Source organism: Pelophylax lessonae (genome assembly GCF_965119305.1).
Source record: "Pelophylax lessonae genome assembly, chromosome: 10".
In the NCBI taxonomy this organism is placed as follows: Eukaryota; Metazoa; Chordata; class Amphibia; order Anura; family Ranidae; genus Pelophylax; species Pelophylax lessonae.
Genome location: NC_138777.1, coordinates 171,373,197 through 171,387,576, shown reverse-complemented (window position 1 = coordinate 171,387,576; position 14,380 = coordinate 171,373,197). Strand labels below are relative to the sequence as shown.

The following is a 14,380-nucleotide window of genomic DNA, read 5'->3' as shown; positions in this document are numbered from 1 at the left end:
TATCATCAAAAAATTTATTTCTTTCAGTAATTCAATTCAAAAAGTGAAACTCCTTTTATTATATAGATTCATTACACACAAAGTGATCTATTTCAAGCATTTCTCTTTATTTTAATTTTGATAGTTATGGCTTACAGCTAGTGAAAATCCAAAATTCAGTATCTAATGGCACTTTTCCACTGCAAGTACCGGCTAGTACCGGCTCGGCTCTACTCGGCCCTGCTTGGCCCGGTTTGCTTTTCCACTGCGGTACCGCATGGTATAGTGTCGGAACGGTTCGGTACGGTACGGTATAGGTTTGCTTTTCCACTAAAGTAGTACTAAAGTTAAGTGGGTGGGATAACAACGGGGTGGGTGTGATTCTCTGACCAATCAGTGGCTAGTAGTGACTGCATGCAAAGGATTGTGGGATATGGTACCAGTTTGGTACCTGTTGGAACCACAATCGAGTAGGTACTGTTTTTTCAGAGCCGTACCGTACCGTACCGCTCGGTTCCATGCAATGGAAAAGCAAACCTATACCGTACCGAACCGTTCCGACCCTATATCATGCGGTACCGCAGTGGAAAAGCACAAAAGCGTGCCGACCCGGTACGGTTCTATGCAGTGGAAAAGCGCCATAATGGCACTTTTCCACTGCAAGTACCGGCTCGGCTCTACTCGGCCCTGCTTGACCCGGTTTGCTTTTCCATTGCTGGTACCGCATGGTACGGTGTTGGAACGGTACGGTACGGTACGGTACGGTATGGTTTGCTTTTCCACTAAAGTAGTACTAAAGTTAAGTGGGTGGGATAACAACGGGGTGGGTGTGATTCTCTGACCAATCAGTGGCTAGAAGTGACTGCATGCAAAGGATTGTGGGATATGGTACCAGTTTGGTACCTGTTGGAACCACAATCGAGTAGGTACTGTTTTTTCAGAGCCGTACCGTACCGTACCGCTCGGTTCCATGCAATGGAAAAGCAAACCTATACCGTACCGAACCGTTCCGACCCTATATCATGCGGTACCGCAGTGGAAAAGCACAAAAGCGTGCCGACCCGGTACGGTTCTATGCAGTGGAAAAGCGCCATAATGGCACTTTTCCACTGCAAGTACCGGCTCGGCTCTACTCGGCCCTGCTTGACCCGGTTTGCTTTTCCACTGCTGGTACCGCATGGTACGGTGTTGGAACGGTACGGTACGGTATGGTTTGCTTTTCCACTAAAGTAGTACTAAAGTTAAGTGGGTGGGATAACAACGGGGTGGGTGGGATTCTCTGACCAATCAGTGGCTAGAAGTGACTGCATGCAAAGGATTGTGGGATATGGTACGGAGTATGGTACCTGTTGGAACCACAATCGAGTAGGTACTGTTTTTGAGAGCCGTACCGTTCGGTTCCATGCAGTGGAAAATTGCCATAATATTGTAGACTCATGGTGTCACACTCTAATCAGCTATTTAACTCAAAACACCTCTAAAGGTTTCCTCAGCCTTTTAATGGTCTCTCAGTCTGTTTCAGTAGGTTACACAATCATGGGGAAGACTGCTGACTTGACAACTGTCCAGAATACAGAGGGTAAGACCTAAAAGGTCATTGCTAAAAAAGCTGACTGTTCAGAGTGCTGTATCCAAGCATATTAATAGCAAGTTGAGTAGAAGGAAAAAGTGTGGTAGAAAAAGGTGCACAAACAGGGATAACCACAGCCTTAAAGCGCAGTTCCACCCTAAATTTACACTTACCTCCATCTTCTCGCTCCGGGTCACCTGAAAAACAAATGGATAATCGCAATTTTTTTTTTTTTTTTACTTGCCTTGTAGAGAAAATATACTTACCTTACTTCCTTCTTCCTCCCCTCGGCGGCCGCGGCGATTCGTCACTTCCTGGCTTTTGCAATGATTCCTGGGAGCTGAACGTCATCGCTCCCAGGAATCATTGCGCCTGCACCGGCCCCGACGTCAGTTTTTTATTAAAAAATGTATAACCAGGGTGGAACTCCGCTTTAAGAGGGTTGTAATTCAAAGGCCATTCAAAAATTGGGGGAGATTCACAAGGAGTGGACTACAGCTGGTGTCAGTGCTTCAAGAGTCGCCACTCCTAGACGTATCCAGTCCATGGGCTACAACTGTTGCATTCCTTGTGTCAACCCACTCGTGAACCAGAGAACACTTCGGAAGTGTCTTACCTGGGCTAAGGAGAAAAAGAACTAGACTGTTGCCCAGTGGTCCAACGTCCTCTTTTCAGATGAAAGTAAATTTTCCATTTCATTTGGAAATCAAGGTCCTAGAGCAGTGATCCTCAAACTACGGCCCTCCAGCTGTTGTGGAACTACACATCCCATAAGGCATTGTAAAACTCTGACATTCACAGACATGACCAGGCATGATGGGAAGTGTAGTTCCTGAACAACTGGAGGGCCATAGTTTGCAGACCCTTGTCCTAGAGTCTGGAGGAAGAGTGGAGGGACAGATTTCAAGCTGCACGAGGTCCAGTGTGAAGTTTCCACACTCAGTGATGATTAGGGAAGCCGTGTCATCTGCTGGTGTTGGTCCACTGTGTTTTATCAAGTCCAAAGTCAGCGCAGCCCTCTTCCAGGAAATTCTTGAGCACTTTATGCTTCCCCCTGCTGACCAGCTTTATGGAGATGCTGATTTCATTTTCCAGCAGGACTTGGCGCCTGCCCACACTGCCAAAATTGCAGTAATTCATGCAAAAGGAGCCCCAACCAAGTATTGAGTGCATACTATACTGTACATTGACTTACTTCTCAGTAAGCCAACATTTCTGTATTAAAAATCCTTCTTTTTTTTTTTTTTTTTATTGGTCTTATGTAATATTCCTATTTTCTGAGATACCAATTTGGGGTTTTCAGTAGCTGTAAGCCATAATTATCAAAATTAAAAGAAATAAATGCTTAAAATAGATCACTCTGTGTGTAATAAATCTATTTAATATATGTGTTTCACTTTGAATTGATATACTGAAATGAATTACTGAAATAAGTTAACGTTTTGATGATATTCTTATTTTTTGAGATGCACCTGTAGTTTTCATTACATTAATATTTCTTTTTTCCACTTACTGAAACGCAGTAGAATGTTGCTGGCATTAATCCAGCAGATCTGAGAGATAGTGGAAATCTGTGACAACCTCTGGAAAATGTCCCTGTCATTTGGGATTCCATGGTTGCCTTTATCCAGAAGAGTGGTTTGTGTTGGACTAGTTAACTCTCTCATTGTATGATTGTTGAAGTTTCTATTCTTCAGGAATGTTTGCTTTGTCTTTCAATTGTCTGTCATTCTCTTCAGCTAAGCTGTCCCAGACATACTTCCTTCTTTACAGTGCGGTTTACACTTTGGTGCTTGAGGTTTAACAACAGTCACAACATGGTGTGAGTCCCCCTCCCTCCTATGTCAGGTTTACTTAGCTCCCAGCTCGCTGTTCTTGATCTATGGCTGTCCAGGTAATCTCTGCAAGAACACACTGCTTCCTCTGTGTTGACCAAAAGGCCGTTCTAGTTTTACCCCATAGGAAACAGTTAAGCTCTTTAGCTTGCAAAAAATAATTTAACCTGCTTCTAGCAATTAATTGTAAGATAAACTGGCAGTGCAAGTCTGGCAGGAAACATCTTGTTATAAACGCAGGTTAAGGCTTGCAGAGCTAAGGACACAGAAGACTATTGAAGCAGTCTGGTCTAGGAAAAACTAGTCTAGGGAGAGAGATGAATAATGAAGCATTACAGAGATGGCAGCTAAACATGCCCGGGAAGTGGACTCAAGTGTCCTCTGACCAGTGAGTGACTGGGTGAGGTGATGACTTGACCAAATTCCTAGTTTTGTGAACACAGCTTTTATAGACATTGCCTGATAGCTCCTACTTCAATTCGCATGGTTAGTCTGCAGCCCTACAGGTATAGCAAAAATTGTTGATTCCCCACCCACCCATATGCAAACGTGGAGTACCAGGCAGCAGCAATTCCTGCAACTGGCTCCAACTGACAGATCCCCCACCTTCCCTATTATTTACAGCCATAGCCAGACTCCAGCTGCTTCTCCAGTCACTACAGCACCTGTGCTTCAACATGGCGTTGAAGGGATGCTCCCCAATAGATAAAACTGATAAACCAATGCACTAATATACTTTGAGTGGTGGTTGTGTATACAGTAAACTCCCTATCACCTGTTTCCTTTCCCCCATCCCTAAACACTTACCTGCCTCCTCTCATGGATCCAGTGCTGTCCTCCGCTGCATCACCCCTCCTCCTCTTCCTGGTCTCCTAGGAGATATGGGCAGCAGCGAGAACTTGAGGCTCCTTCTGCTGTCAGTCCAATCCTGTGAGGAGGGAGCAGGGGCGTGACCAAGCCAAGCTCTGTGTATGTGTCTATGGACACACACAGCTTGGCTCTGGAGTGTGCCCAGATGGGGGCCGCCTCTCCACACAGCTTGCTGAGGGGACATTCCTAGGTAGGAGGAGCTGGGAGTGCCAGCGGGGGACTCCAGAGGTGTAGGTAAGCAACTGCTCTGTGCAATAATCTTGCACAGAGCAGGTAAGTATTAACATCCAGTTTCTCTTGCGTTCATTGATGGACACAGTTTCTTCTTTATTCTTATTTATTATTATATTGCCACCTACAGGAGTAGGGCAGTAGGCAGAAAAAAGAACTCCGCACGGTCTATGGGCAGTCCCAGCAGATAGCCAACCTCCTTTTCTGCTATAAGCAGCTCCAAAATTTTTTTTTGGTTTCCTCACCCCTCATTGAGGCACTGCTTTGGGACATCCCAATGGCCAAGAATAAGGAAGAAGCTGTGTTCGTCAACGAACGTAAGAGAAAACGGGATTCTTTTTTTACTCACCGTAATATCCTTTTCTATGAGTTCATTGACGGACACAGCACCCACCCTTTCTCTACTTGTACTGCTGTGTTACAAAATTGAGCTGCTTATGGCAGAGAGGAGGTTGATTATCAGCTAGGACTGCCCATAGGCAGTGCAGAGTTTTTTTCTGCCTAGTGACCTACTCCTGTAGGTGGCAATATAACCCGATAGTCAAGAATAAAGAAGAAGCTGTGTCTGTCAATGAACTCAGAGTAAGGGAATTTACAGTGAGTAAAAAAAAATCCTGTGTTTATTAAAGAAAATAAAAGTATCCTTTTATAATCCCGTTAATTTCTAACATATTGGGAGGAAGGAGGGTAATTGGCTGCAAACCCAGTGCAATACTATTGTGGTATTTGTAGCCCAGGATCTGAGAAACATGCCCTTTTATACCCAAACCTAGCAATGCCCATAGTGGAGACTTCATATGTTGTTTGAATAAGGCAGCCCATAGATGTATCAATTTTTCTTTCCTTTCACCACAGGTTTCTTCCACACAGTCAGTGTTAATGGGGGAATTCCTCCTGAAGCACTATTGTGTTCTGCTGGTGGGGATCCTTCCCAGCTGGCAGAACACAATGATCACTGCTAGTGACTACAGCTGCTGGCAGTAGTATTATGTAAAAAATCCAACAGGCTGGTTGTACCCAAGTCGATCGATGGATATGTATAAGAATATGCATTATATAGACAAAGTCCCAATTAAAATTTGTGATGATTGACACTCTGAGCATCCATAAAGCAAGTCGGAGTGTCTCCATGTTATCACTGTCAGAGTGCACTTCCACCACCAGGTGACACCATACAAAGGGGCCAGAAGTCCTTGGTGTCCCGGGTAGAGGAGGCTTTTGGGCGACGGGCTGGCAAAAAGGGCCCCCTGCCTCATCTGTCTCATCAGATCCTGAATCTGATTTGGTTGCCGTGAACGTGGGTCACCCTGCTGGGTCTGCGACCACGCGCCCTGAATCCTCAGGTAGTGAGGAGGATTCCTCCACTTCTGCAACCGCATACGAAAAGACATGCGAAAAGGCAATGGTGGACACACTGATTGTAGCTGTGTGTGAAACCTTAAAGATGGAGGACGCAGCTAAAGCTGCGGTGGAGGCGCAGGTTCCTATAGCCGAGAGAGGGGGTATACCTCCCTGGGACTGCCTATAGGCATAGCCAGGCTGTATTTCTGCCTAGTGCCCTACTCCTGTACGGGGCAGTATAACTCAATGGTTAAGAAAATCAGGAGCTGTGTTTGTCAATGAACATCAGAGAAATTGGATTTTACGGTAAGTCAAAAATCCAATTTTATTTGAAACAGATAATTCCAGGTTCGAAAATATCCTGATGGACATAACTGCTTAAAATGTTGCCTTTTTTTGTTTTCTGTGTTGATTATTTACTAAGAATATCATTTTTACTTTATAAGTAACATAGATATAATAAATATTTTTTTTGTTAGAAATGTAAGTCTTCAGATGCAAAACACAACATAATTTTGCCAGAATTCAATTCCAATTATAAACCTTTCTTAATTTCTTATTTGCCATCAGGTTTAAAAAAAAGTATTAGGGCTCTTTCACACGGGCGGTCCGATCAGATCCGCCTGTCAGTTTTTTAGGCGGATCTGATCGGATCCTCCATGCAGCTCTATGGGGCAGCGGGTGTCAGCGGAGGTCACCTCCGCTGACACCCGCTGCCATCCGCATCCGATCCTGTGCTGAAATCTGGACGGATGGAAACCCTATTTTTCCATCCGTTCAGTAATCGGAGCGGAGCGGATCTGATGAGAGCGGACAAGCGGTCCGCTCTCCTCCGATCCCCCATAGAGGGCAGCGGGTGCTGAGACACCTCCCTCTCCGCTCTGCAAGCGGAGACGGAGCTGTCATCCGCCCGGCTCAGCGGGGATCGCGGATCGATCCCCGCTGAGCAACACGGACCGTGTGAAAGAAGCCTTAGACTTTTTCATACACTAAATACTTTTATTGTCTAAAGTACACTGTTCTACAAATGACGTGCTTTCAGTGTGACCTCATAATTGCATTAAAGCAAACCTGTACTGAACACTGATCGAATGTTATAAAATTATAAATGTGTTGCACACAACTTAACCACTTTACGTCTGCCTGCAGTAATATTACTGCGGCAGAGTGGCTCGTTATCGTCCCCTTTCTCTGAGGCTCGCTCCCGCTGTATTCAGTCACAGCGGGAGTCGGGCCAGAGGAGGAGCAGCGGCGATCGCCGCCGCTCTTCCCCGATCGTCGGGGATCTAGTGTGGAGATCCGCCTGCTTGTGTAAACACAAGCGGGCGGATCTCCTAAGTGACAGGCAGGGTCAGATTGCAGGGTTCAGCATAGCTGAACCCTGGATCTGTCCTTGTGTCACTCAGTCACCTCCCCCCACACACGTCAGTAAGCACCAGGCATACATTAACCCCTCCCTCTCCAATAAAATTAACCCCTTCCCTGCCAGTGTCATTTTTACAGTAACAGTGCATATATATAGCACTGATTACTTTAGTAATGTCACTGGTAACCCCAAAAGTGTAAAAAATGTCAGTCAAGGGTCCGATCTGTCCGCCGCAATGTCGCAGTCCTGCAAAAAAAATCGCAGATCGCTGCCATTACGCGTTAAAAAAAACCCACCAAAAATGACAGAAATCTTTCCCTTTGTTAGTAAACGCAATAACTTTTGCGCATACCAATCAAAATACGCTTATTGTGAAAACAGCAGAAAACAAATTGGCCAAAAATTTAAAAAAATTTTGATTTTTACATTTTTTGGGGGGAATTTCATATAAAAAAATGTGAAAAATATTGTTGTTTTTTTCAAAATTTACGCTCTTTTTTTGTTTATAGCGCTAAAAGTAAAAATCGCACAGGCGATCAAATACCCCCAAAGCTCTGTTTGTGGGAAAAAAGGAAGTAAATTTCGTTTGGGTACAGCGTCGCACGACCGCGCAATTGTCAGTTAAAGTCGCACAGCGCCAAATCGCAAAAAGTGGCCTGGACGTAAGACAGCAAAATCCTCTGGTGGTAAAGTGGTTAAAAGTACACTTATTAGCTGAGCACTGCTGAACCTATATGCTCTGCTGAGCTGCTAAATTTACGTAAAAATCTGTGGGTAGGTATCACCATCTTGAAGATTGGGGTGGGAAGAGAAGGATGCTTTCAGTTAGGAGAAGCTCTCAAGAAGAACATGGCCATAGAGAGGACCAAGTGTCCATGCTATGGTAGAGTTGAGCACCTGCTGGAAAGGGTTGGGAATTTACTGTAAAATTTGGTATAATCTAAAAGTCATAAAACTTTTGGGATCTTTTACTCTGTTAGGCACAGTGGATTTGAAGATGAATTTTTATGACAGATGATGAGCTGCAGAATGCAAAGACACCAAATAAGCAATAAAAATGACATGAGATTTCTTTTTATTTCTTCCAGGAAAATAGCAGCAAGTCTTTGGTTACCCTTCGTGTGGACAGCATGGGATTTTATCTCTACTGGACTTGTCCAAACATGGTAAGGATTAGGAGCACCTCTGGGGTATTTGGGAGGGGGTGAATGTACAATAAATGTATTTTTTTTTTAAATGTATTATTATGAGATAAAATAAAGAAAACCCTGAAATATATAAGCTTGCAAAATTCTTAAAAGACCAGAAACATTCTTGTGCCAGAGGTTTGTCACCAATGAGAGACTGCTGTCTGAGTAAAAAAATTAATAAAAGATATGCAACACATGCAGAGAGGGGACCCACACTAATAAACTAATCTATTCTTAATGTGCAAAAGACTATCATTTTTTGGCCTTACTTTAGTTTTAATAGACAAAAATTGCAAGGTGCTTGGTAAATGTAGTAATTTGCAAGCTTAAAGTGGTGTAAACTCTTCCATATACCCAGTGAAGCTCCCTCCCGTCACTTTTTCTTGGTGTCAGGAAAACGTGTCAGAAGTGATTGATGCTGAATGCAGCGGAACCGCTAAACCGCTGGCTACAAAAGTGAGTACACCCCTAAGTAAAAATGTCCAAATTGGGCCAAATTATCCATTTTCCCTCCCCTGTGTCATGTGACTCGTTAGTGTTACAGGGTCTCAGGTGTGAATGTGGGGCAGGTGTGAGCAGGTGCAGCATTCCAACATAACGACCCCAAACACACCTCCAAGACGACCACTGCCTTGCTAAAGAAGCTGAGGGTAAAGGTGATGGACTGGCCAAGCATGTCTCCAGAACCTAAATCCTATTGAGCATTTGTGGGGGATCCTCAAACAGAAGGTGGAGGAGCGAAAGGTCTCTAACATCCACCAGCTCTGTGATGTCGTCATTGATAAGTGAAAGAGGACTCCAGTGGCAACCTGTGAAGCTCTGGTGAACTCCATGCCCAAGAGGGTTAAGGCAGTGCTGGAAAATATTGGTGGCCACACAAAAAATTGACACGTTGGGCCCAATTTGGACATTTTCATGTACTCAATTTTGTTGCTAGTGGTTTAGACAATAATGGCTGTATGTTGAGTTATTTTGAGGGGACAGCAAATTTACACTGTTATACAAGCTGTACACTCACTACTTTACATTGTAGCAAAGTGTCATTTCTTCAGTGTTGTCACATGAAAAGATATAATACAATATTTACAAAAATGTGAGGGGTGTACTCACTTTTGTGAGATACTGTGTGTGTGTGTGTGTATATGTATATATATATATATATATATATGTATGTATGTATGTGTATGTGTATATGTATATATATATATATATTTATATATATATATGTATGTGTGTGTATATATGTGTGTATATATATATATATATATATATATATATATATATATATATATATATATATATATATATATATATATATAATATATTTGGGGAGGCAATGGAACTGCTAAGCTTTTACGGTCACTGGAAAGGGAAATTAGAGGAAATTTCCCCCTGAAGCACACAAGTGACGCCTGGTACAGGTGCTTTAACCTTCACACTGTATCTAAAACAAAAAATAAAATAAAAAAAAAGTGTTGCATTTGTAGCATTGAAACATGCAATACTAATAAAATCATTAAGAATGTAAATTAAATGTTAGAAATTTGGAGTCATTATTTAAGGTGTATTGGCTGGATAGTTAGCTTCTGATATTTATTTAGCCTTGGGCTCCTGTACAACAATGGGAGAAAACTGTGGGTAGCCCATATGTATTAGAGATTAGTACTTGTTAATATCCTGTAAAGAGCCATACTTCTGTGTCCCAGTTTGTAACCGTTCCAACACCCTCAGTTATCTCGCTGTAACAGCTGCTCCCACACCCTACCTTTCCCGTCTCTCACCCAACCTTCATTCTCATTGTCTATGTTTCTGGCTTTATGTTGGATATTGCCTGCACAATTCAATTTAGTTTAAAAAAAAAAAGTCAATGTGTGCTGTTGACAACAGAGTGGGATGCACTAATACTAGAAGCGTGCAGTAATACCTAAAAAGAAATCACCTTTCTGATTCTAGTGTATTGTTTTCTTATAAATTGATCATTGTCATTGTTTGATATGGGTTGCATACTTAGTGTTCCTAAACCCGGAACCTGCATTCGCTATATCTGGTCTCCCACAGTACACAGTACATGGAAATGAAATCGTTTTAGTAAATATAAACTAGGGATCGACTGCTTTATAGCTGGGGCCAATAGTCACTTTTTTTTTTAAGTATCAATCACTAACTTTCTGGTATTGCTTTAAAGCGGTAGTATACTGATTTTTGTGACTTTTACCTACAGGTAACCCTATAATAAGGCTTACCTGTAGGTACAATTAATATCTCCTAAACCTGCACGGTTTAGGAGATATTTGCCCTGCATGCAGCCGCCGACGTCTGCAGCGCATGCGCTCTGAAGGTCCGGCGGACCTTCAGAGCTGCTTGCCGTCCCTTGCCGGAAAGTGAAATGCACGGGAGTAACGTCATCGCGGCTCCGGCCACTCACAGCGCCGGAGCCACCGAACCCGGAAGAGACACAGAGGGAGCATGTCAGCTCCAACAGCGGTGTCCGGTGGTCCGTGTCGGGGCTTCGTTTAAAGGTAAGTATTTCATAATGAGCTAGTATGCGAAGCATACTAGCTCATTATGCCTTTGTCTTGCAGGGGTTTTTTTTCAGTATACAACCGCTTAAAAGAGGTTGTAAACCCAAACATTTTTTATTTATTTTTTTCAACCTGAAAGAGAAACACATAATGAGCTAGTATGCATCGCATACTAGCTCATTATGAAATACTTACTTTAGAACGAGCCCCCACCGTGCCGTCCGCTTACCTCTATGAGGGGCGACATTTTCAGTCGCCCGTCTTCTGGGATCGCGGCATCCGGCCATCTGATTAGCCGGAACCATGGTGACGTCACTCCCGCGCACACGCGCGGGAGCCGACGGTCACGGCAATAGGCTCTGAAGGAACGGCACCAGCCGCCATTCTTTCAGAGCGCATGCGTCAATGATGTCACTGCCTGCATGTAAGGCAAATATCTCCTAAACGGTGCATGTTTACCAGATATTTACAGTACCTATAGTTAAGCCTTATCATAGGCTTACCTATAGGTAAAAGTTGCAGAGGAGGGTTTACTTCCTTTTTAAGTGGTTGTACTAGAGTGAGGCTTGCAGCTACAGGCATCAACCCAGTACGTTTTTTTTTAGACCCGACAGTCGGCTTTTTTTGTAACAATAACCGAAGCATCTAATCAGCTGCTCGGCTGTTATTACCTCTTTCCGCTGCTCCGCTCGGGTCTACCGTCCCGCCGGGAGGCCTGGGCAGTCAGCTGGCCCATCTGCTCTGTGGCCAAAGTCCCAAACTAAGTCGCAATCGGCTCTGATCTGGTCTCTGATGTAGTAACCTGCAAGCTATGTCATTACATCACTTTCGGTTACTGGATTCTTAAAGGCGCCAGATTTTAAAAAAATGACCGTATTCAAAATAGCCAAACTTGGCGTTTTGAATGCTTTTAAGTGCGGAGGAGGGATTTGGGGTCTTATAGAACCCAGATCCCTCCATAAAGAGTACCTGTCACTGCCTATTACTGTCACAAGGGATGTTTACATTCCTTGTGACAGCAATAATAGTGATTAAAAAAAAAAATGAAAAGGACAGTGTAAAAAAAAAAAACTTGAAATGTACAGAATATCAGCACCTAATATTGGCCTGGAGAGTGGCTGAAAAATCAGTATCGGCCCTGAAAAAACAATATCAGTAGATCCCTAATATAAATTGCTGAATACCTTTTTCTCATCAGCAGTATATAGCAGTTAGAGCAGTCTTGTGACTTGTATCAGTGTGTGCTCTAAGCTTGTAGGAGTAGTTTTCATTTCTTCCACAATTGTCCTTTTAGGCTTCAAGACCCCTGACCCTCTGTCTGAACAGTGCTGATTGGCCCTGTGCTGATAACATGCACTCTCCCATGAAAAAAAAAAAAACCCTCTCTAGCCATACATGTCAAACTGAACGTGCAGCCTGACTCCGTGGACTCTAAATATCGGGTTATTTTTTGGAGTCAGTAGAAGAAGAGGATCATCAGAGAAGACCGGATCAAACAGCCTTTTTACACATTGCAGAAGATTTACCCCTTAGGTTCCACAGAGTATAGCAAGCATGCTTTACTGTATATACAGACTGATTTTTATGGTTGTGGGTTTAGTAACACTTTAACTCTATTTTGTGTAGCTCTTATTTTAACTTTAAGAGCCGGTTCACATACAGGCGACCCGACTTGCCGGAGCGACCTGTGAAGTCGCGGTGCACAGAGTGTAGAGAGAGAGAGACATGCACGGACATCATATCATTGAAGTCAATGCAGGTTGCTCCAGGTCGCCCCAAAGTAGTACAGTACCTTTTTTCTAAATCGGAGCGACTTGTGTCGCTCCTATTAGAACGGGTCCTGTGCTAATCTATGGCAGGCGACCCACAGCGACTTGTCAGGCGACCAAGTCGCCTGACAAGTCGCCCCAGTGTGAACCGGCTCTAAAAAGGTGTTGTGTTTATTTTAAAGTGGTATTAACCTCAAAAATGTATTGTATTAAAGCTTACTAATTCCTAAATGTGTTGACTGCTTTTTTATTTTTGTTTTCACCTGGTGATCCAGCCAGTTTGTCTGTTATTTTTCAACATCCTTTTATCAGACCAAGCTGTCTACCAAAAGTAGCTATTAGACGGTTGTTTAAAACTATTTAGCATTGACCGAGGTGCTCACGATAGTCAACATTTGTTAATTTATGTAAAATCTTTTTCCCACAAAGGAACAAAATTATGCTGTATCTGCTTAAAAAGTGTAAGCGGGAGTTCAACTTCAATTTGTTAATCTAGTTCATCTAAATCTGCAAGTCTAAGGTCTTGTGCGCATGGGCCAATTGTAGCATATCTACCCGCACCCACATGGCCGTCCACATTGAAATGAATGGGACTGCCTGCATAGGGATGCACAAAAAAATTGTGCATCGCCATTCGGGCAAACACTGCCCTAGTGCAGGCATACACTATAGAAAGAGGTCTAGCGCTGCCATCTCCCCAGACTGACCATCCGAAGGTGTCTCCATTACTCCTTCATCCAGAGTGGAGAACACCCTAAGACAGCAAATGTGTTACTGTCTGGATTACTGGGTGAAAGTAAAACAAAAAAGAGAGAAAACAAATGCAGCCACTACATGTAATGAGTTTTAAAGCGGAGCTCCAGGCTCCAACATAAAAAAAATACTGTAGGTGCTGACGTTTAATATTAGAACACTTACCTGTCCAGGGATCCCACGGTGTCTTCACCTCAGCCGATTTTTCAATTGGCTCTCAGGTGCTGCCGTTGCCATTTGTTGTAAGGGAAACCGGCTGTGAAGTCGCAAGTTTTCACTGCATTTGGTTCAAAACCAGGTACCTCCCCCCCCCCCCCCCAAAAGGTGCCAGATGAGGCAGTGGAGGGGGGGAGGAGGCAAACAAGCGGAGCTTCCAATTTTGGGTGGAGTTTCGCTTTAAGTTGCAATATATTACATTTTTGTCTTTTGGGTTTAATACCACTTTAAAATGTACTTCTACTTTTTCAGGCAGATTGGGATAACACCTACTTTATATTTTTTAAATGTTTTCATGCACATAGAAAAACAAAAATATTTATATAATAATTTATATAATAATAAAATAAATTGCAGCTTATTTTTTGTTTTTTTTTTATAGATGCTCTTATTTTATATTTTTGGAACCTCCAGCACTGTAAAATCCTACTGGTTCCCTTTTGTTGGGTGCTGGGCAGGTGTGTTCAGCATAAGTATCCCTGCTTGTACTGTTCAGGCAGATCTTCATAATCAGTTGTAAATTAGATTCAAATACAGTCTGTCCTAAAAAACAAAACAAAAAAAAAACAAAGGGTTAAAGGTATGGGGTTATTGCATTGTAGGTAATGAGAGGACCCTCAGCCTGTCCTTAGGACAGATGCACTCTGATCTTATTGTAAATCCCTTGCAGCCAGCCATGGGGCCTCCCCCTGGGAAACACCTAACAGGTAAGAATACTTAAAAAAAAAAAAAAAAAAG

General features: G+C 43.1%; 1 protein-coding gene across 1 annotated transcript in view; it reads left to right on the top strand.

Annotated features, from left to right (window-relative positions):
• The window catches only part of PLCB3 (phospholipase C beta 3), a 347,318-nt gene that overhangs the window by 146,517 nt on the left and 186,421 nt on the right, over positions 1-14,380 (top strand). Inside the window, exon 2 of the mRNA XM_082270020.1 lies at positions 8,281-8,358. Within this exon, the coding sequence (XP_082126146.1) occupies positions 8,281-8,358 (78 nt within the window). The remainder of the gene's footprint in view (positions 1-8,280; positions 8,359-14,380) is intronic.